This window comes from Hemicordylus capensis, chromosome 1 (genome assembly GCF_027244095.1).
Source record: "Hemicordylus capensis ecotype Gifberg chromosome 1, rHemCap1.1.pri, whole genome shotgun sequence".
Taxonomy (NCBI): Eukaryota; Metazoa; Chordata; class Lepidosauria; order Squamata; family Cordylidae; genus Hemicordylus; species Hemicordylus capensis.
This window is the reverse complement of record NC_069657.1, coordinates 456,961,203-456,982,208: the sequence shown is the minus strand read 5'-3', so window position 1 is coordinate 456,982,208 and position 21,006 is coordinate 456,961,203. Positions and strand designations below refer to the sequence as shown.

Below are 21,006 nucleotides of genomic sequence, written 5' to 3'. Positions count from 1 at the left end.
GCCGAGGAACTCCGAGCCAGATAGGGGAGGAAAATCTGTTCATCCTCACGACACACTTGTCAGGTAGAAGAAGGAAAAGACAAGATGCCTTTGCGGTGTGGGGGGAGGGAGATGAGCACCATGGCTCCACCGGGATTTGAATCTGCCTCCCTGAGTCAAGGCCGGCACCCAGGATTGAGGACTGGTTGAAAGGTCGGGGACTTGGAGTCTAGTGCCTCCCTCAAAATCAAGGCATTAAATTTTTACTGTACCTTCCCAACAAAATGAGGGGCGCTGCTGAGCAAGGATGAACCACCCAGCTAAGCACACTCGACACTTTGCTAAAGTGAGGTTAGATTAGTTTGCACTAAAGTCACAAAGTACGTGCCAAAAGAGGCAAATTCTGCAAACAGAAATTAGGGAATTGACCAATAGGAACATAGGAAGCTGCCATATACTGAGTCAGACCATTGGTCCATCTAGTTCAGTACTGCCTACACAGACTGGCAGCAGCTTCTCCAAGGTGGCAGGCAGGAGTCTCTCTCAGCCCTCTCTTGGAGACGCAATGTTACACACAGTGGCCAATGTTCAGGAGATTTAGGATAAAGGAAGTACTTCTTGACATAGTGTCTAATCTGTGGAATTCTCTGCCACATGATGTCAGGATGGCAACCAGCTTGGGTGGCTTTCAAAGGGACTTGGACAAATACCCATAGGAGGTCTTGATGGCTGTAGCCTACTAGTCCTGATGGCAGGAGGCCTCCAAACACCCGTGCAGGGAAGAGGCAAGCCTTCATCTCCGGGTTGTGGGCTTCACAGAGGCAACTGGTTGGCCTCTCTGAGAAACACGATGCTGGGCTTGATCGACCTCGGGTCCAATCCAGCAAGGCTGCTCTTCCCAATTCCAGGAGAGACGGCAGTGGACAAAATGCTCTGCCACGCCCCACCGCAGGAACCCCGGAAGCTGCCTTCTACCGCGTCCGACCACTGGCCCATCTAGCTCAGTATCGTCGACACAGAGACACTACTTGCAGCGGCTTCCGGAGTTTCACCCAGGCATGCGAGGACAGACTTGAAACCAGGCTGTGTTTATTGAGGACTCAAATTCTCGTCCATATTCCAGAGTCAAGGAAATGCCCACCCCTCCCTGCTATGCCCCACATAATCAGCCGCAAAGGGGGCAGGAGAGAAGGCTCTGCTCAAGTGCCAAAGAAGCCTGCCAAGGAGCAAGGCTGGGCTTGCCTGTACAGACGAGCTCGGCTGCTTCTGCCGCCACGTCCTCCGGGATCAGGGGGAGGCCTCTGGACAAGATGCCAGGCCGGCTTCCAGACACACCACAGCTGGCCAGCACGCCTGCCCTCCTCCGCTTGGGCATGCTGCCACCACTGCCATGGAGGAGGATTTTCCAGGCTCACTGGGAAAATGGGAGCAGCCTATTTTGGAGGGACAGAATGGTGCAACAAGAGGAAATGGGTTGAGCCTCTCCCCCCCCCGCACGTGGGTAATGCGTCATGTGTGAAGTTAACTGCAGCACTACCTGCCATGTGCCCAGCCTGCATTTCCCCCTCTTTAGGCCACTCCAGGAGTCCTCTCCTTTAAACTTCCAGCCCTATAAAACATGAAGCAAACCAAGCAAGTATTAGCAACACGGAACCAGAGAGACGCGCTGCATGGATGACACAAGCGTCCGTACATGCACACTCCTCCACCCCCCCGTGGCGTTCTCTCTCACCCCCACTCAAGACTGCAATGGGATGACTCTTGGGAGAAGGGGCTCCTAGTAACCACACTGGAACACCCAAGGGCATTTAGTCAGCCTGACTGGCATGAGGTACCCATTTGAGAAGCAGAGCCCAGAGTGTTTTGCCACCTGGCAGAGGATTCTGGGCGGCAACTCTCAGATGGGGCACAACGGCACAGTCAAGCTACTTGCCACCGCCCTGCAGAGCGGTCTCCTGCACAGCCAACTCCCCCTGGGCAAACGGGAAGTCCCCTCTGTGGAGAGCTCAAAGCACATCCTCCTGCCCTTCCCCTTGGAGCAGAGCGCAGGAGAAGGCCAGTGCTTGCCAGGAGTTAGCAGCAAGATCATGTGCCATGGAGCGAGAGAACCTGCGGAAGCCTTCCCAATGGCCTTGTGACATCATGCCGAGGCGGAGGGGAGACGTGAAGGCCTAGAGAGGTGACCGGACTGCCAAAGGCTGGTGGACAGATCAGCCGAGGAGGCACACCTGCACACGGTGCTCTGGGCAGCCAGCTGACAGGTCCCCTCTCTTGCCCCATCCACATTCTGGAGGCAGGCTTAGACATGGTCCCAGCACGAGAGGTGGCCCTCCCCTACTCTGGATTGTAGCAGTAGCAGTGAGAGGGCCCCTCCTCTGGGGCTGCCCCAGAGACAGCCAAGCCCCTCCTGTGTGCCCTCCTCCTAGAATAAGCAAAGTGGCCAAGTGGGGGAGCAACATCCCAAAATTAAGGGTGAAATACAGACTCAGAAGGCACCTCGAGTACCAAGTGTACAAAGTGAATCTCAGGACCAGTTGGGTGTCCCCAGCCTGCCAGCCGGGGCAACCATGGCTAGTTCATTCCATAGAAGTCTAAAAGGTCCAGTGGTGTCAGGGCTGCGCCGACATCAACTATCCCCGTTAACGGAAGCCCCCTCTGCAGCCAAGAGGCCCTCCCTATCTGCACCCGCGCCTGTAGCATCCGCCCGCGCTCTCCACCAGGGCAGGCGGGCCAGGAGGGGTCGGTGCAATCCGTTGTAAAGGGCAGCGCCGACCAAGAGGATGAGGAACCCCAGGATCTGCAGTCCGTGGAAGGCCTCCCAGCCCAGGGCGAGGCTGACGGCCCAGATGACGATGGTGCGCAGGCTGTCGAGCACCATCCGGGTCGTGGCGCTGATCTCTTTGGTGACGCTGATGCCAGCAAAGTTGAAGAAGGCGATGCTGCTGATGTTGCCCAGCAGGGCCACTGCAATGAGTGGGGCATGGCCAATCTGGCAGAAGGCGTCCAGAGCATCTTCCAACACCCCCCGCGGGTTGCCGCTGAAGCTGCCGCCTGGGATGTAGTACATGGGGATCAGGATCAGGGAGAGGATGACGAACCCAAAGAATCCTGCAGGGAGATGGCAGAGAAACTGGAGTTCAGAACTGGGCTCTTGGAGTTAACCCACCCACAGTTAGCGGAGCAAAGAGACACCATTTAAGGTGGCGATTCTCTTATATTTAGCAGGGAGAGAGAAACTGGCCCTATGCAGCCCACAGCACAGCATCCGGTGGTTATTGCTCTACCTTGTGTTTCTTTTTAGACTGCAAGCCCTTTCGGGACAGGGGGCCATCTTATTTATTCATACCTATATAATCTGCTTTGAGAACTCTAGTTGGAAAGAGATAAAGATTCGTAGTAGTAGTAGTAGTAGTGCTGTGAACAATGCAACGGAATATATTTGTAGGTATGTATTTTTTATACACCAGCTCCGATCTCTGGAGCCCCGGGGCCTCAATCAGATGAATGATTTTTCCTGTTATTTATAGGTAATTATATGTCATCCTATCGCTGACCCCTCTCCTTTTCTGAGAGACTATACACGTTAAATTGGAGATTATGGCCCTTGACTCTCTATACATGCCTTTGATTCATTCTCCTTTAAATAAATGAGATCTTTCCTTGCCAATTTTATATTGTTCACCGTCATAATCTCGATATATCTTATTTGTATCTGTACCTTGATCCTACCTTATTTTCACAGCATAGAGCATTTCATGTAACTATACTGTTTAACGGCACATTTTGAGAGGCGTTTTGTAGTGGTTTCTTTCCACACGTATAAATTGGTCATTAAGATGTAATTAGATATTGCAGCACTACTCCCTTCTTGATTAGAGAGTGAATATATCTGTGGGATGTTATAAGATATATAAAGACTTCGTCAGCACTTCAGCGTTTGTACTAGTTAGTATCCGGTAGGATATCTGAATTCGGAAGCCACCGGCTAGTGCAGGGGCACTATTGGAAGAGTGTAAATGTGAGTAAATACCTCTTGGTCTGTACAACCCCTAAGTTTAAACGATTTGTTGAAAGCATTGTGTACTAATATATGTTCTATTACACGTTTAGCTCTTTTTCTCCTGATGAAGCCCTGCGTTTGCAGGAAGAAACAGGTTTATATAGCCTAGGACACCTGTTGAGCAATTAAATAATACCTTTTGGACATCTTCTGGACAGAGCACATCCAGGTTCAACACCTTCAGGATACAGATCATTCACCTAAGGAGCTACGTTCTACCCAGGGAACTGGCTCAGGACCCAAGTGTTGGGAAGAAGTATGAACTAATTTTGGGACGATAGCTGGAATAATTTACCAGTACCTTGGACATAAGTCATTAATATATTTTGGTTTGTAAGAACCCCTTATTTTGTCATCAACAGTCAGTGGATATGTATATCTTCATTCCCACATTATGGGGAGTTAAGTTTGACTCATTCAGGGTTTGTTGCTTCTCCATACACATGTATTACAATTTTTGCATGATTTATATGTAAAATAGATTTGTTACACGGTCTTTCTATTCGCAGTTCATGGTTTTGTCATGTGGCACGATATGGACAACTGCCCAGAGATGGAGGAGTTGTTCCAGAAGCCCTTCCTAGTAGGGTACTGTTCTCAGGACCCGAACCCCCCCAACTTAAAAATTTGTCATGATGAGGTGTTGGGGCAAAAGCAGCCTCAAACTGTGCTCCTCATTTGGGTAAATCGCAATGAATGATCACAAGTTGACTGGGATATTGTTTTCCCATTTTAACACCCGTCACTTCTTACAACTGTGCTTATGCCCCAACATATCACCCAGGGCAAAAGAGCTGTGAAGCTCCCAAACCGCCAGCCACCGCTCTTTCCCCAAGTGGCTGTCTTTTATGCCCTGGCGACTTCCAGACTGGGCTACTGTAGGGGTTCTCAAACTTGGGTCCCCAGATGTTGTTGGACCACAACTGCCGTCATCCCCTGGTCACTATGGCCGAAGGAGCAGCTACAGCCAAGACCGTAAGGATCCTGAAGACGGAATTTACCAAGCTGCCTTAGAAAGAGTCAGACTGTGGTGTTGGACTACAACTCCCATCATCTGCAGCCATGACGGCCAAAGGTCATTATGGCTGCGGATAACAGAAGTTGGGTACCCAGATGTTGTTGGATAACAAGGTTGAGAACAGACAATACTGACCTCAATGGACCAACAGACAGACTCTGTAGAAGGCAGCTTCATATGTTCAAGGAGTTGCAGCGCTTGAGTGTGTAGCTTTAGAGGTGCATCCAGCCCCCACACCCAGCTGTGGGGTGCAAGAGCTTGAGGGGGCCACATATACCAACTGGCTGGTACAGGGAGTCCTTTTGTTGAACCACCTCCACTCCCAGCACAGAACTTCCAGTGAGTGTTGCTGGTGTCTATGTTAGGTTTCTTTTTAGATTGTGAGCTCTTTGGGGACAGGGAGCCATCTTATTTATTTATTATTTCTCTATGTGAACTGCTTTGGAATCTTATATTGAAAAGCAGTATATAAATATTTGCTGCTGTTGTTAAACCATGGTTCATGCTAGCCATTGCTACTATTTATTTTTATACTGCTGGTTTCTTTGCAGTCCAAGAGGCAAGAGCAGAAGCCAAAGCAAGCAGCCACTGGCCTGCTCCTTGTGAGCTCCCCTGACCTGCCTCCATACCTTCCGTGCCCACAGCCCGCAGAGGATGAACGTCGTGCTTGTAGACAAACTTCTCCTCCAGCACCATCTGGATGGCAACGATCACCTGAGCCATGATGATGAGCAGGTCACCTACAAGCAGGAGAGCAAGTTTGGGAATGACCAGAAGGTATGTGCTGCCCCTTTGCCGATTACTCCCTGCCTAGCTTTGGAAGGAAGAGCACTCAAAGTAATTGGGGACAGAAGTCCCAGAGAGCGAGACATCTCACACACCCCTCTAACGTAGAAACAAGAGGTAATGCTACAAGAGAAAAGGGGATTACAAGCAAGTGCCAAACCATTTCTTAAAAGGATGGGGTCTCTGCCCATCAGTTTCACTGGCATGACCTCCTTCTGGCTCTCTGCAGCCCTTGGGAGGCTCCCCTAAAGGGTCCATTCATGCATGTGGAGAGCACCCAAAGTGGTATTCTCAACAGTGGCTCCCAGACTACAAAACATCCTATTTTTGAACCCAAGCCCAGCTACAATCCAGAGGCAACACATAATGTGCATATAGATGGGTCCTTAGCAGCTAATGACTGACATTTTTGTTAACCCCTTCATTTTAAAAACAGAATGCAACAAGATGAATTTGTCCTAAAACTGGCCATTTAAAAAGTATTTCTACCCAACTGTCATAAAGAGCTGACAAAACATTATTTTAGGCTGGGAATGAATCATTACAAGTCATGCACAAGGGCAAGAATATTTGTAAACTACCTAGGGCTATTACTTTAGATTGGGCGATATTAAGATGTAACTAATGAACCATATAATAAATGCAGGTTTCTGTGTTTTGTTGCGACAGAAAACCATTGTGCCTCAGTTAACCTCTGGATTGCTGGTGTAAGAACAGAAGAGACCCTACCAAACCAGGCAACAATAGCATTTCCAGCGATCGAATTGGAAATGGAGGGAGGAGGCAAGTGGTGGTGGTATTCAGGGCCATGCGCAGCCAGGAGCTTTCACTGAAAGTTGGGAAGAGCTTGCAGGAGGGTGGAGAAGTGGATCCCCAACTGAAGGGAAAAAGCCTTGGCCCCAGGAAGGGAGAAACACGGCAGCGTCTTGGCACAGCACCCCCGCGGGTGGGCCTCAGCCCCCTTACCTGTGATGACCTGGCTCAGCCTGTGCTTCTCGCCATCGCTGCTCAGCAGGTCTGCCAACCCAACCACCACCAGCCCCAGGATGGTGACCAGGATCCCTAGCCACTGGCTTGGGGCCAGCTTCCGCTGAAGGAAGGCCACCGAGAGCAGCCCCGTGAAGATGACCACGGCTCCTCGGAGCATCTGGAAGCTGGATGCGCTGGTCATGTTCAGGGCTGGAAGAGAAATGTGGGGGGATGAGGGTGGGGGAGAATCTGGCAGAGCAAAGAAGCAAGTTATGTCTGTCCTGCTGAACGGACATCTAAGAAACAGGATGGCTGGGACTACAGGAAGTGGAATATGGTCTCCAAATGGGATCCTGAGAAACTGGAGTTCTTAAAAAAAGAAAAAAGATAACACACATGTTTCTAGACCTCATGGGAAAGCCATAAAATTCAGTAATTTGAAGACAGGGTAGAGGGAAAAGCAAGCTGGCAACATAAGTACACAATAACGAAGGGACAGGGAGTGTTTCCATGTGAAATTCCACCCCTGGATTACTGGGAAGTCAGCCTTAGCCGCCAACAGTTTTAAGACCATTATAGCAGCATGATAACAAGGCTCGTTTTTATGTACTTGTAAGCATCAAATGCCCGTATATTTTGAAGACTGAAGTCCCTTCCTTGCCAAGCGCATCCTGGAATCTATGCAGTTTAGTTCTACTAAGCCCTGGTGAACAAATGGAAGTGGATAGTTTTGCGCTGCTAGCCTGTACACATCGCAGCAATGAACTAGGATGATTCCTCAGTTTCTCCTTTGCTTTAAAAGATGTGAAAACATTTCATTCTTTTAAAAACTCAGTGAAACAAATGTGATCACAAATGTGATCACAAAGGCTTGTGATCAACAGAGTGGCTCTTTTAACAACACACACACACACACACACACACACCCCTCAACTCCAAAACAAATTAAAAAGCTAGGCATGTTATCTCCAGCATAAGACTCTGCTGGAAGCACTTTATTATTTTTAATAATCTAAACTTTGCTTTTGTTTACTAACAGTAAATTCAAACTGGCCTACAATTAAAAGCACAACAAAGAGAACTAAAGACACACAGAGGCGGGTCTCACGATCAATGAGACACGCCCCCAGAGGGTTTGCGGGGAGAGTGGGCTAAGCCCGCTCTCCCTGCAGACGAGCAGCAAGCCCTGCCTGGGTGGCCGCTGTGGCCACCCACATGACTGCCGGCTCCATCACGGAGCCAGCAGGGGCTTGGGAATTTGGGGGCCGCATGGCCCCCGGGAGTTCCAGCATGCCCTGCGCAAGTGCGCAGGGCATGCTGGAGAGACCCCCGAGCCAGGAGGCTGATTTGCAGCCTCCCAGTCAGGTGACTCCTCGTGAGTTGCCACGGCACGGCAACTCACAATCTGTTAACCCCGGTTAGTGGAGCGCTCGCTCTGCTAGCCTGGGCTAAGGGAGGGCTGCTCAAGCGGGCTAGCTGCTTGTAAGCCTCACCTGCGAGCCCAGTGGTTTACACGAGCAGCAAAAATTGGGCTAGGCTCTCCTAACCCGATTTTTGCTGGTTGTGAGAACAGCCTCACACAAACACAAAATCACAACTAGCAATAAAGTAAACAAGCACCTGTCCTCAACAGAAAAAAGGGAAGCAACGCTATAACCACAGAAATGGTGATGAATCACAGGAGTCCTGTGCTCAGAAACCAAGAATGTGACGAGACTAGCCAGAGGCTTCTTGGGAGAGCCCGGATTTAGTCTCGTGCCGGCCGGTGGGTCAGGCAGGGGTCTGCTGCTGCCCCTTTCTCAGGAGCGCATTCTGGAATGTGGGCAGAGTCACTTCTGCTTCTTGCACACACCTGCCACCTTTTATTTATTCAGCAGAGGCACCTGAGCAGGAATTACTTGTATTTGCTGTATACTGAGGGTGGCCAATCTGAGGCGGCTCTCTGTCAGACTACAACTCCTATCATCCCCAGCCAAAATTTATTGCAGTGCAGCATGATGGGGATTGTAGTCCAGTAACAGCTGGAGAGCCTCAGGGCTAGCCACCCCTGATGTGTTTTACTAGCAGACGGATTTCTGTTCCAATACTGTTTTTTAAACTATTATACTGTATATCACTATTGGAGGTGGTGGGGAACACATACACCCTGCAGGATAAAGTCAGGGTAGGTTATGGTTACGAAATCTTACTGAGCCTAAGGATGCAAATTAAGTTTACTTTGCAAGTAGATCCTGCCAATCAATTAGCCTGTCTTGGACCAATCCAGTCTATTGGTCCCACTCGCTCAGTCTTGCCTATAGTCGGTCTCCTCTCGAATGTTTTCGGGGCAGGGGGTGTCTTTCGCATGCCAGCCCTCCCTGGAGACTGAGCATGGAGCCTTCTGCATGCAAAGCAGGTGTGCTCTCCCCCGAGCTCTCTCCTCTCCCCCATGGCCCGCCATGATGCATGCATGCCAAACCTTTCTGCTTTTCCTAAACTGAAGTGTGCTGGGAATACAGGGAGAGCTCATGTTCCCAGCAACTCTCCAAGCAGACACTCTGAAAAAAGTGCCCCACACTTACCCACATACATGAGGCTGGTCCCGGTCATGTCGCAGAGTGCCGGGGGCAGGAAAAGGAAAGGGTTAAAGGGCTGAGGGGGGCCCATGGTGGGCTCTGGCTTCCGCCGGTCACAGCAGAGGAGGAGGTAGAAGACAGCCAGGCAGGAGAACTCGCCCAGGAACATGCCCACCGCCTGGAAGGCAACCAAGGAGAAATCTGACCCTCTGGATATCCACTAGCAGGAAGCCGTCCCAGGAACCGAGGAAGCTGCCTTCTACCGAGTCAGACCTGGGGGCCATCTAGCTCAGTAGTATTTATTTATTTGATTTCTATACCGCCCTTCCAAAAAAAGGTGGGGGGGGGGCTCAGGGAGAACTAGCAGCAAGCACCTGCCAGAGGCAGGCCCGTTGGATGAGTCAGGCACGTGTGCTTTTCGGGGATGCCCATCCATGAGCTTTCTACACCCCCGTGGCCTCCAGTGCTTCATAGCAAGAACTAGAGGCGCTGGAACGCAGAGGAGTGCTAGGAGCCAGCAGTCACAAGCGTGCGCGAGCTGCCTGTGGGTGTTTCGTGGGCGATTGTTGTGTGCTACTCGTGAAAACTTGCTGTAACTCTGTAAAAAAAAGCCAGCAGCTGTGTATGCAAAACAGTTACCTTCTGACTGAGACCAAATAAAGGGTGTTTGTTTTGTATCCTGTCTCCATTTTGTTTATTTCTATGTGTTTGCTGGGCGAAAACCTAAGAGTGGGGATGAACTATGGTGCGGAATACAAAACTGGAGTACTGCGTACAATTCTGGTCACCACATCTAAAAAAGGACATTGTAGAACTGGAAAAGGTGCAGAAAAGGGCAACTCAGATGATCAGGGGTCTGGAGCACCTTTCTTATGAGGCAAGACTACAACACCTGGAGCTTTTTAGTTTAGAAAAAAGATGACTGCGGGGAGACATGATAGATAAAATCACGCATGGTGTGAAGAAAGTGGATAGAGAGAGATTCTTCTCCCTCTCACATAACACTAGAACCAGGGCTCATCCCATGAAATTGATTGCCGGGAAATCTAGGACCAACAAACGGAAGTACTTTTTCACACAACGCATAATCCACTTGTGGGATTCTCTGCCACAAGTTGTGGTGATGGCCAACAACCTGGATGGCTTTAAGAGGGGTTTGGATAACTCCATGGAGGAGGTCTATCAACGGCTACTAGTCAGAGTGCTATAGGCCACCTCCAGCCTCTGCCTCTGAGTACCAGTTGCAGGGGAGTAACAGCAGGAGAGAGGGCATGCCCTGAACTCCTGCCTGTAGGCTTCCAGCAGCATCTAGTGGTCCACTGTGCGAAACAGGATGCTGGACTAGATGGGCTGTGGGCCCGATCCAGCAGGGCTGTTCTTATGAAGCGGTACAGGCACACAAGTGTTCTCTGTTTTAGACAATGAAGAAAGCGCAGGATGGAGAGCAGTTCCAGTTCATGCACAGAGCAGGTGCGGCATTACCTGGAGGAAGGGATGCTGGAAGTTGTGTAGGTCTGTCCCATTGCAGGAGGGTGCACTCAGCTTGTCAGCCCACCTGGAAAAGAGAGAGGCATCGGTGAGAAACACAAAGCTGTGTGGCATTCTATAGCTCCTTCCCACATATCCTGTGAAGAAGGAATCTGGTACCACCTGCAGAATTCAGCATCTTGAACATCTCAGCCCCTCCCTCTTGTTTTGCTTTAAAGACTCATGTTTCTAGTCCTTATGGAAGCCAAGACAGCAACTTCACATCTTCAAGGTGATCAGTTTACTCCTTTTGGTGGTTTTATACTTATCTTTGTAGGTAGCCTTGATAAGTGTCAGTTGTCTACTATGAAGTTAAGTGTATAAAGGTGTCTGGTATCAATTCAAAAGCCAGAAAGGAGACCAGGTAATTTGCAGTTTTCCTTCAAGCGTCAATGTTCTGCTCAGCAAGTTCTCCTCCCACCCCCAACTAGCAAAATCAGAACAAATAGATCAACAAAGATATAGACATTTACTAATAATGGTTAGAATTTTATAGCATTCCTCACATTCCTCGGGCTTCACATGTGTTATCTCCTTGTAGTCTTCACAACAGATCTCTTGAAAAGTAGGGCAGTGCTATTTCTCCCATAGGAGAGGGCGACGTGAGTAATGCCATCAGGGTGTTCATGGCTGAGGCGAGATTTGAACTGGGGACCTCCCAATGCAGAACTTGGGCTCCTAGGCATTAGGCCATGAAGTCTTTGATTGTATATGTCAAAGCTAAAGCAAAAGAATTCCCCGCAGCCTGCTTGGAGGGGGCTCTGGCAGCTGTTGGTTCTCAGCCGGAGGTCAACAGGGCTACCTTGCCCAGCCCAGTCTTTGCAAGCTGTGGCTGCTCTCACCTAAGCAGCTTAAGGGCCCCTGAAATGCAAGCAAAAGCCTATTTTTGCTTATAATGCAGGGCTTGTCCATTCCCAGGTGGCAGCTCATGATGGTGCCCAGGAGTTTAAATGCGATTCCCGCCAGGCAGTGGAGGGGCATGACCAGAAGGAGCAGGAACGGCAGGGCTGGGCTGGCTGCATTGGGCCACTGTTCCCTGAGCCAGATGGATGCAACCAGGAGGAGGTGTGTGTGGGGCCTGTGCTTCCCCCCTGGAGCAGAGGGTGGCCCGACTCCTAGGGACGAAGAAAACTTGTCAAGGCCTGTGATGACGGAGTGTCTGGAGACCTCCCGGGTAGTTTTAGCTTCTCTCGTCCTTCCGAAAACGGTGGTTCCCCACTGTGGCTTCTCTGCCTGGACTTGTCCCTAAAGCCTAGCAGTCGTAAGCACAGATTCAAGGTCTCTCCGCTGACATCAGGCCAAGTTCTTCCCCCGTTGGGTGGAACTGGAGACAGGAGTGTAAACAAGAGCAAAGCACAAGAGCGGCCTCTCCCGCAGATCAGGTGTTGGGGCTGCCATCCATCTGCATCAGGAGCGACATTTGGAGAGACAAGACACTCGTCTGCAGAGTCAGCCATCCATCCAACGGCAGCAGCTCAAGTCACCTCACCCGGGGAACACGCAGGACAGCTCTAGCTAGTCCTAGGATCTGGTGGCGATTTCTAGGAAAGATGCCAGCACACGGCTTGCATCGGAGGCCACTTTGGCTCCACCCCTGCATCTCACACTGCTCCGGCCGCACCTATTTAACATATTTACATACTGCCCAACACTCAGTCTCTGGGCGGTTTACAACAAAACATAAACTAAAACAAAATTAAAGCAATTTAAAAACAATGTTAAATGCCATGAATCTAGTTAAAAGCCTGGGTGAACAGATGTGTCTTAACTGCCTTTGAAAGAGGCTCTTATTTCTGCAGGGAGCACATTGCAAAGCCTTGGAATGGCAATGGAGAAGGCCCGTCCCCCAAGAGCCAATTGATGAGTAGGTGGCAGCTGCAGATGGACCTCCCCAGAAGATCTCAATGGGGGGCGGGGGGGGGGGGCTCATATCGAAAGACTGAGCTGATGAAAGACTCATAATGGAAGGCTCATAATGAAAGACTGAGCTTGCTACCACAAGCTGGTCTGGTGGTAGCACGCATGACTTGTCCACTTAGCTAAGCAGGGTCCGCCCTCGTTGCCTATGAATGAGAGACTTGATGTGTGAGCACTGCAAGATCTTCCCCTCAGGCGATGGAGTTCTGGGAAGAGCAGAAGGTTTTAAGTTCCCTCCCTGGCAGCATCTCCAAGACAGGGCTGAGAGAGAGATTCCTGCCTGCAACCTGGGAGAAGCTGCTGCCAGTCTGTGAAGACAACACTGAGCTGGATAGACCAATGGTTAGAACCAGTTGCAGGGGAGTAACAGGAGGAGGGAGGACATGCCCTCAACTCCTGCCTGTGGCTTCCAGCAGCATCTGGTGGGCCACTGTGGGAAACAGGATGCTGGACTAGATGGGCCTTGGGCCTGATCCAGCAGGGCTGTTCTTATGGTCTGATTCAGTATATGGCAGCTTCCTATGGTCCTAAGTGTACAGTGGAGGGAATGAAGGGTTGTGAAGCAGCCTTCATACGAGGCACAGCAACTGTGACCAAGTTGTTGCATTTGTTGTTAATTTATTCGATTTTTATACTGCCCTTCCAAAAATGACTCAGGGCCGTTTACACAGAGAAATAACCAATCAATAGAATGGCTCCCTGTCCCCAAAGGGCTCACAGTCTAAAAAGAAACACAAGATAGACACCAGCAACAGTCACTGGAGGTCCTGTGCTGGGGGTGGATAGGACCAGTTACTCTCCCCCTGCACAATAAAGAGAATCACCATGTTAAAAGGTGCCTCTTTGCCCAGTTAGCAGGGGTCTAGTTCACTTAGATTCCAAGGTGGCCAGATCAGGATGCAAACTGCAATCCAAGTTGGGCACCATTTGGGCATGGAGGACCTCCCTCAGTTTTGGTGAGGAAGGAACTGCATTATGGGACAAAGGTGGGGGTCTACTTCTAGAACTGGTGGTGGTGGGAAATCTTCATTAGGAAACTGCCGCGCGCGCGCACACACACACACACACACACACACACACACACACACACACACAGCTGGGTGGGGCCCAAGGAGTCCTCTAGTCTAACTGGTTTGAGGCAGAAGCATCAGCCTCCCTCCTCAGCAGAGCTGGTGTGCAGAAAAGAGAAGTTGCTTGCAAAACCGAGCAACTGGGAACATCAGCGTTTGGTCCAAGGGAAGTGGCAGGGTCCACTTCTACAATGTGGCGAGCAGAGAACCTTTATTAGGAACCTTCAAGGGGCCAGTGTGGATATAAGGGAGGTCTGAGAGGGCCAGGAGAAGGGATAAAGCCAACCACTGCCAGTTTGGTTTAAAACACACCACTTAACCTTTTATCCAGTCCAAATAAATATTATTTCATAGATGCACGTTTGAAAGCCTCTGAATGGAAAGGTGTCATCGGAGTGCTCTGAATAATATTAAAAATGCTGCAGAACTATTGAAACTGGGAAGGGCCAAAAGGGTCATCCAGCCCAACTGGCCTGAGGCAGAAGACCCCAACTCTAAAGCACCCCTCAAAAGCGCCTACAAAGACCCGCAGCACCCACAGACTGCATGCTTTGCCCCTGAAACAAAGACTCAGTTAAAGGGCCACCGATGTCTGTGGCGATTTACAGAACAAGGTAATCATATATCTGAGGAAAGGCCAAGTCGCTGCTCCAAAGAGCTCACGAGACACATTTCAACCAAGAGGTAGAGAGGCTCCAGAAGAGCAAGGGAGACACAGAGCCACATAGCGGCACATGTCTGCGTAGTCCACATCTGTAACCACAATGAGGCCCAAACTTGTCATGTGTGAATTCCGAGGAAGGTTCCAAGGGAAAGAGAGGTGCAGATCGTAGTGTTCTGGGAGGGAGTTCCAGGCATGCAGGAAAGCAAGCAGACCCATAGTCAGGGTGAGGGGGGCTAGATTTTCACTGCCCCCACCTTGCTACTATTTTTACAAATAAGTATGCTGCCAGCCGTCTTACTCCCACTCCATTGGTTCTTGGTGCACCCCCCCCCCCCCCCGCGCCAGCCAAGACCTTTAGACTGGCTATGGGCCTGGAAGGAAGGGGGCATAGGTGGAGCCAATTCAATGAGGAGGACCCCCCAAGAGTCTGCGTTGGCAGGAACAGTGAATGAGTGGGGAGTGACTCAGGGGAGAAGCAGTGTTCCCTCTAACAGGGATTCCCAGATGTGGTTGACCACAGCTCCCAGCATCCCGAGCTGCTGCAGCAGCCTTTGCTTGGGGGTTATGGGAGTTGTAGTCAACATCATCATCTGGGAATCCTTGTTAGCGTGAACATTGGTGGGAAGCCCCTTCAGACTTCAGGTGTCAGAATTTCCAGGATGGAATGCTCCTCTATGAAGACATGGGGGGTGGCGGGGGGGAAGAAAGCAAAAACCAGAAGATGTCAGAAGGAGGATCCCAACTTAGCCTTCTTCCAAACAGCTAGCTTTTCACGTACAATAATATTTTCTTTGCGAGGGACCATCCATGACCTGAGCCCCTGGTACAGCTCAGAGACTGCTCCACCACCTTGTCTCCTGTTTGCGAGAAGCAGGCAGGAGTTAGCAAGTTCCTCCTTATCAGCACGTGCCTCCTTCAAAGCCCCCTAAGCGTTTGGACGGGGCTGACGGATCACTCATCCTCACATGACTGGCCGATTCAGCACTACTACACAGAGCAAGCAGACTTGGACACACAGTGAGGCCATCAGAGCAAAGGGGAGACCCGTGAGCACCTTTTAAGCAAAGCCAGCAAAACTCCAGGCAACAGACGGCCTCGCCTGACGGGCCAGTGACTCTGCAAGAGCCAGTGACTCTGCAAGGGCAGTGGCTGGGATCCTTGCTGACTCAGCCCAGAAGCAACTGAGAGAAAAACAAAGCTCACGCAGGGGTTTCCTTGAAGAGAGTAGTAAAAATCGCAAATGCTACACGTTCCAAAGGCTTCCATAAAAGCTGCACCTCCATCTTCACAATCAACGGAGACAAGCACATGGGTGGAGAGAACAAGACCGCGCTGGTTTGCATGAATCGCCCACTCTGCTAAGCAGGGCCTGCCTTGGTTTGCATTTGAATGGGAGACTACATGTGAGCACTGTAAAATATTCCCCTTAGGAGACAGGGCCACTCTGGGAAGAGCATCTGCACACTTGCATGCAGAAGGCTCCATGTTCCCTCTCTGGCATCTCCAGACAGGGCTGAGAGAGACTCCTGCCTTGGAGAAGCTGCTGCCAGTCTGGGAAGACAATACTGAGGTTTTGTAGGCCTGCCATGCATGCTTTGAAGCCTCTCTTTAAAAAGGAGGTCTGGCAACCTAGACCAAATTCCATTCAGAACTGCAGGACAAACCTAAGAAGGATCCCACAGTTAGGAAGCCCTGAAGACTGATATGTTTAGGGAGGCAAGGTGTTGTCCAATCAGGTCTCACAGGACGAACATGTTTCTTCCTACAACGAAGTGGGCAAAGGCAACATGGACTCCCAGCTACCACACACACTCTTCCTTTCAGGCTCTGTGTCGCAAATGCAAGGAAGTCTCTCAAAAAAGACCCACGCTAAATTGTGGCTGGGCATGATGGGAGTTGTAGTTCAACAGCTGGGGAGCCAAGGTGGCCAATCCCTGCTCAGAAAGGTGCATCTTCCAAACAATCAAGGAGTGTAAGAGATGCCCCAGACGGGCCAGCGGGCTGCCATAGGAAGTGCAGCTGCTTCTGGTTGCAAAGAAGGGTCACTCATCCTCAGAGGGGAGGGATCAATGGAGAGTTTCACAATGGAGGGAAGTGAGGTGGGGTCCCCCAGGGATCTGTACTGGGACCGGTGCTTTTTAATTTATTCATACATGATCTAGAAGCAGAGGTAAGCAGCGAGGTGGCCAAATTTGCAGATGATACCAAACTCTTCCAGGTAGTGAAATCCCAAACGGATTGTGAGCAGCTCCAAAAGGATCTCTCCAAACTGGGGGAGTGGGCGACAAAATGGCAAATGCGGTTCAATGTTAGCAAGTGTAAAGTGATGCACATTGGGACGAAGAACCCCAACTTCAAGTATACGCTGATGGGATCTGAGCTGTCGGTGACTGACCAGGAGAGGGATCTTGGGGTTGGGGTGGACACCTCTTTGAAAATATCGACTCAATGTGCGGCAGCTGTGAAAAAGGCCAATTCCATGCTAGGGATCATTAGGAAGGGGGTTGAAAATAAAACTGCTCATATTATAATGCCCTTATACAAAACTATGGTGCAGCCACACCTGGAGTACTGTGTACAATTCTGGTCACCACATCTAAAAAAGGACATTGCAGAACTGGGAAAGGTGCAGAAGAGGGCAACCAAGATGATCATGGGCCTAGAGCATCTTTCTTATGAGGCTAGGCTACAACACCTGGGGCTATTTAGTTTAGAAAAAAAGATCGCTGCGGGGAGACATGATAGATGTCTATAAAATCATGCACAGTTTGGAGAAAGTGGGGAGAGAGAAATTCTTTTCCCTCTCACACAACACTAGAACCAGGGGTCACTCCATGAAATTGATTGCCAGGCGGTCTAGGACCAACAAACGGAAGTACTTTTGCACACAATGCATAATCATTGTATTCTCTGCCACAGGATGTAGTGACTGCCAGCAGCCTGGATGGCTTTAAGAGGGGTTTGGATAACTTCATGGAGGAGAGGGCTATCAAGGGCTACTAGTCAAGGACTACAGGCCAGCCTCAAAAGCAGGATGCCTCTGAGTACCAGTTGCAGGGGAGTAACAGCAGGAGAGAAGGCATGTTGTCAACTCCTGCCTGTGGCTTCCAGCAGCATCTGGTGGGCCACTGTGTGAAACAGGATGCTGGACTGGATGGGCTTCCTTGGGCCTGATCCAGCAGAGCTGTTCTTATGGTTCCCCGCAGCCCAACTGTGCCTTCCTCTCGTCCCACCCTGGTGTTAACGAGAGCCATGTAGGCTGCAGGCTGGCCATTCAACCGGTAGAACTGTGCCAGCTTAGCCTGCTATCCCTGACAAATGGCCTGCCTGCAGGCGGCATGGCTCTCATTAACGCCGGAGCGGGGAGCATGGCCAGGCACAACTGGGCTGCTGGGAGCCAGAGGCAGCAGCTGTCGCTCGTTGGGCACCGCGCCCCCCCCCGCCCCAGGCATCAGGAGGAGCCGCGGCTGATTACAACAGAGTCAGGCAAGGATGGGGGCGGCGAGGCAGGTCGACACGGTGGCCAAACGCGCTTCTCCTGCGCGTAATTCCGCCCATTTCTCCAGAAGGGCAGGTGAGCCGGGTGACCCCGGGAGGCGGAGGAAGCGGCGGCGGATCCCGGAACGAGCAGTCCAGGAGGGCGGGCCAGCAGGTGCTCGCCGGCGACCGCGCGCGCCCCAGTCCCAACAGCTGCTGCCAGATGGACCCGGACTCGGAGAGAATCCGCGCGCGCCCCCCGCGCCCATGGCCCTCCCCCCGTGAGCTGGCGCAGCCCCTCTCCTCCTCCTCCTCTTCCGCACTACTCGCGCGCAGCAGCCGCCACCGCGGCCGGGCAGCCTGCTTCAGAGCCGGCGCTGCTGCCCCCCCGCCTGCCCACCCCGGCGGCTTCCAGGCCGCTCCTCCTCTCCGCGCTGCGAAGCCAGCCAGCCGGCCGCCCCCTGGAAGGAGCCGCTCCGCAGAGCCAAGGAGCGCGAGGCGCCTCCAGCGGGGGGCGGGGGCCAGAAGCCAGGCGGCGGCGGCGGCGGCTGCTCCGGACACCCGCAGGCCAAGCCCCGACGCGCCCAGCTCCCGTCCTTGCAAGGAGCGCTCTGCGCGCGGGGCGGGCGTGGGGGGGGGTCGCTTTTCGGCCAGCAGCTGCCTGCCTGCCTGCCTGCAGCAGCCCCGGCCGGCTTCCTTCTCCCCCTCCCCGCGGCGCCCCGCCGGGCTTACTTGGCCGAGAGGGTGTTGATGGAGCCGGTGACCAGCATCAGGCCCGCCAGGAAGAGCTGGTACTTGCTCCACGCCATGCTCGCTGCCGCCGCCGCCTCTGAGTTCTGCTCTCCCGCGCCGCCGCCGCCGCTGCACTTCCTCCTCCTCGCCTCCTCGGCAGATCACGTGACCGCTCGGCCAGTCAGCGACTCCCAAATCTGTGGGTCCTGTGATCACATGACAATTTTTCTTGGTTGCATGGCCCTTTTTATGATAACTGATAACTGGCTGAGAAATTCAGATGCTGTCCAAATGTGACATGCCTAACAGATTCACTGTCTCAGTTCCAACTCTTCTTTTGATTGGTTCACTCTCTCAGCCAAAATGCATCTTTGTGAAGACAAATGTAATTGGTAAACTATTTCTTATACACAATATGTTTACATTTTCTGTCAACATTTATTTAAAGTTACAAATATCCCCTAAAAGTGCTACTCTTCATACTGTTCCTTGCCAACAGATTTGATGCTAACATAGCTAATATTTCATTTCATTTCCCAACACTTGTGGGTAAAGTTCCCGCAACTGGTGAAAAATATTGGATTAAAAACAAACATATGAACAGAGCGGGAGGAGTTTAACATGGCCACGGGCAGCAGGCTTTTAGCTGAGCCCTCAGCGTTTTTCTTGTTTTAGCTTGTTATTTTTATTTTAGCTCTTCTTAGTTCACTTTTTATTAACTTAAACTAGGTTGAACAACCTTTATTTTAAATTGTTGAGGTTTGAACTGTTTTTAAGCCCTCAAAGGGGGTGTAATGATTGATTTTATTCTTGCCTGCGTGACCAGACGATGGGGGAAAAGAAACGACCAAGAACAAGCCCTCCCACAGAAGCGGACCAGCAGAGGTTACCCAAACAGTCCAGAATTGATTCTTTTATGACCGGAAAAGTAAGTCAGCTATCCCCTGTTCGTCTTCATAACAGATTTACTCCCCTTAAGGAGGCAAGCCTTCCATCAGCGTCCTCCGATAAGAAAACAACTAAAGTGCCCCAGGAACACAACTCAGGCAGAGAATTGGGTGATCTTTTTATCCAGCAATGTGCTTTAATTGCCTGCTCATTCGACCATCTCACAAAAATTTTATATCGTTTGGAAAACAAACTTGACTCTATTAAATCAATGTTTTTGGAAAAGACTGCAGCTTGCTCTCCTGTTTCTCCTGAGGCTAACTTAACTGAGGGAGACCAATGTGAAACCTTGCAGTTCGCTTGTTCCTCCGCTTTCCCTCCGATTGCTGACTCAGTTAAGCTCCAGTTACAGCCTTGTAAAATTCACCTCCAGATAGCAGACTCACCATTAAACTGGGGCAACTGGTCAAACAAAACAAAGATCCTGAACTCCTTGAGGCAATTAACCAGGCAGAATGTTCAATCTGGAGCCATTGTTTCCTCCTATTTTCTGCCCAAGATAAACGGCTGCCAAAGATTGATGCTTATTTGTAAATCATCTTGGCTGCCGAATCTGCTCCTTCGTGTTCAGAGCTGCTTGAACCAGTTCGGCATAAGACCCTTGAGATGTTTTGAAACTTCCAATGTGCTGCCCCTGGCTGTGAAGAGGCTTAAAACACAGCCTGTTAAAAGGCATTCTCCAAAGCCCTTATCTCAACCCATAAGGAAAACACTCCAAACAAATGGGACTAAGCGTCAAGGTCACTTCTCCAGCAAAGACTCACCCAGCGTCTCAAAGCCCTTTCTGCAATCAGTGGCTCTAAATATTCCTACCCATCAGGAGCCCTCTAAAGCCAAAGCTGTGGATACGCAGCATTGCCTGACTCCCTTAACAAATTCTCTTAGGAATCTCCATGACACCCTTACAACTCTTGCTGACGACCTTATAATTCTAAATGAGAGCAATGAGTCCTCCCTTCTCACTTTAACACTTGAGATGCCTGAGAAAGCAAATAACAACCCAGAGCACTTTAATGGGGGATGTACTCAAATGAGCTCTCAGCCTCCTTCTAAGTTGCTGAAGGACCCCGACCTTGTGAAGCAAGCTACTATGGCCTTACAAGAAGCCGGCCAAATTTCATCTGATACCCTCGCCGGTCTCTCTTTTGATCCTCATTTCGATTCGATTTTGACTCTCCTAGATCCACTTGCCCCAATTCCCTCCATATCAAGCGTAAAGACCCACCTCCCAGGTTTATTTCCAGCTCATGATGATTTACCCTCTACGCCAGTAGCTGCTCACCCTCCTCCTACTCGGGAGGATG

At 50.8% G+C, this 21,006-nt stretch overlaps 1 protein-coding gene across 1 annotated transcript; it reads right to left on the bottom strand.

Annotated features, from left to right (window-relative positions):
• Positions 1–1,051: 1,051 nt before the first annotated feature.
• Positions 1,052–18,957, bottom strand: SLC35F6 (solute carrier family 35 member F6). The gene is made up of 6 exons (XM_053250157.1): positions 18,755–18,957; positions 10,850–10,922; positions 9,374–9,545; positions 6,810–7,022; positions 5,687–5,797; positions 1,052–3,087 (listed from the first exon to the last, which is right to left on the bottom strand). The coding sequence occupies exons 1-6, from the start codon at positions 18,829–18,831 to the stop codon at positions 2,606–2,608; spliced, it is 1,128 nt and encodes a 375-aa protein (XP_053106132.1). The 5' UTR covers positions 18,832–18,957; the 3' UTR covers positions 1,052–2,605.
• Between the last annotated feature and the right edge of the window lie 2,049 nt (positions 18,958–21,006).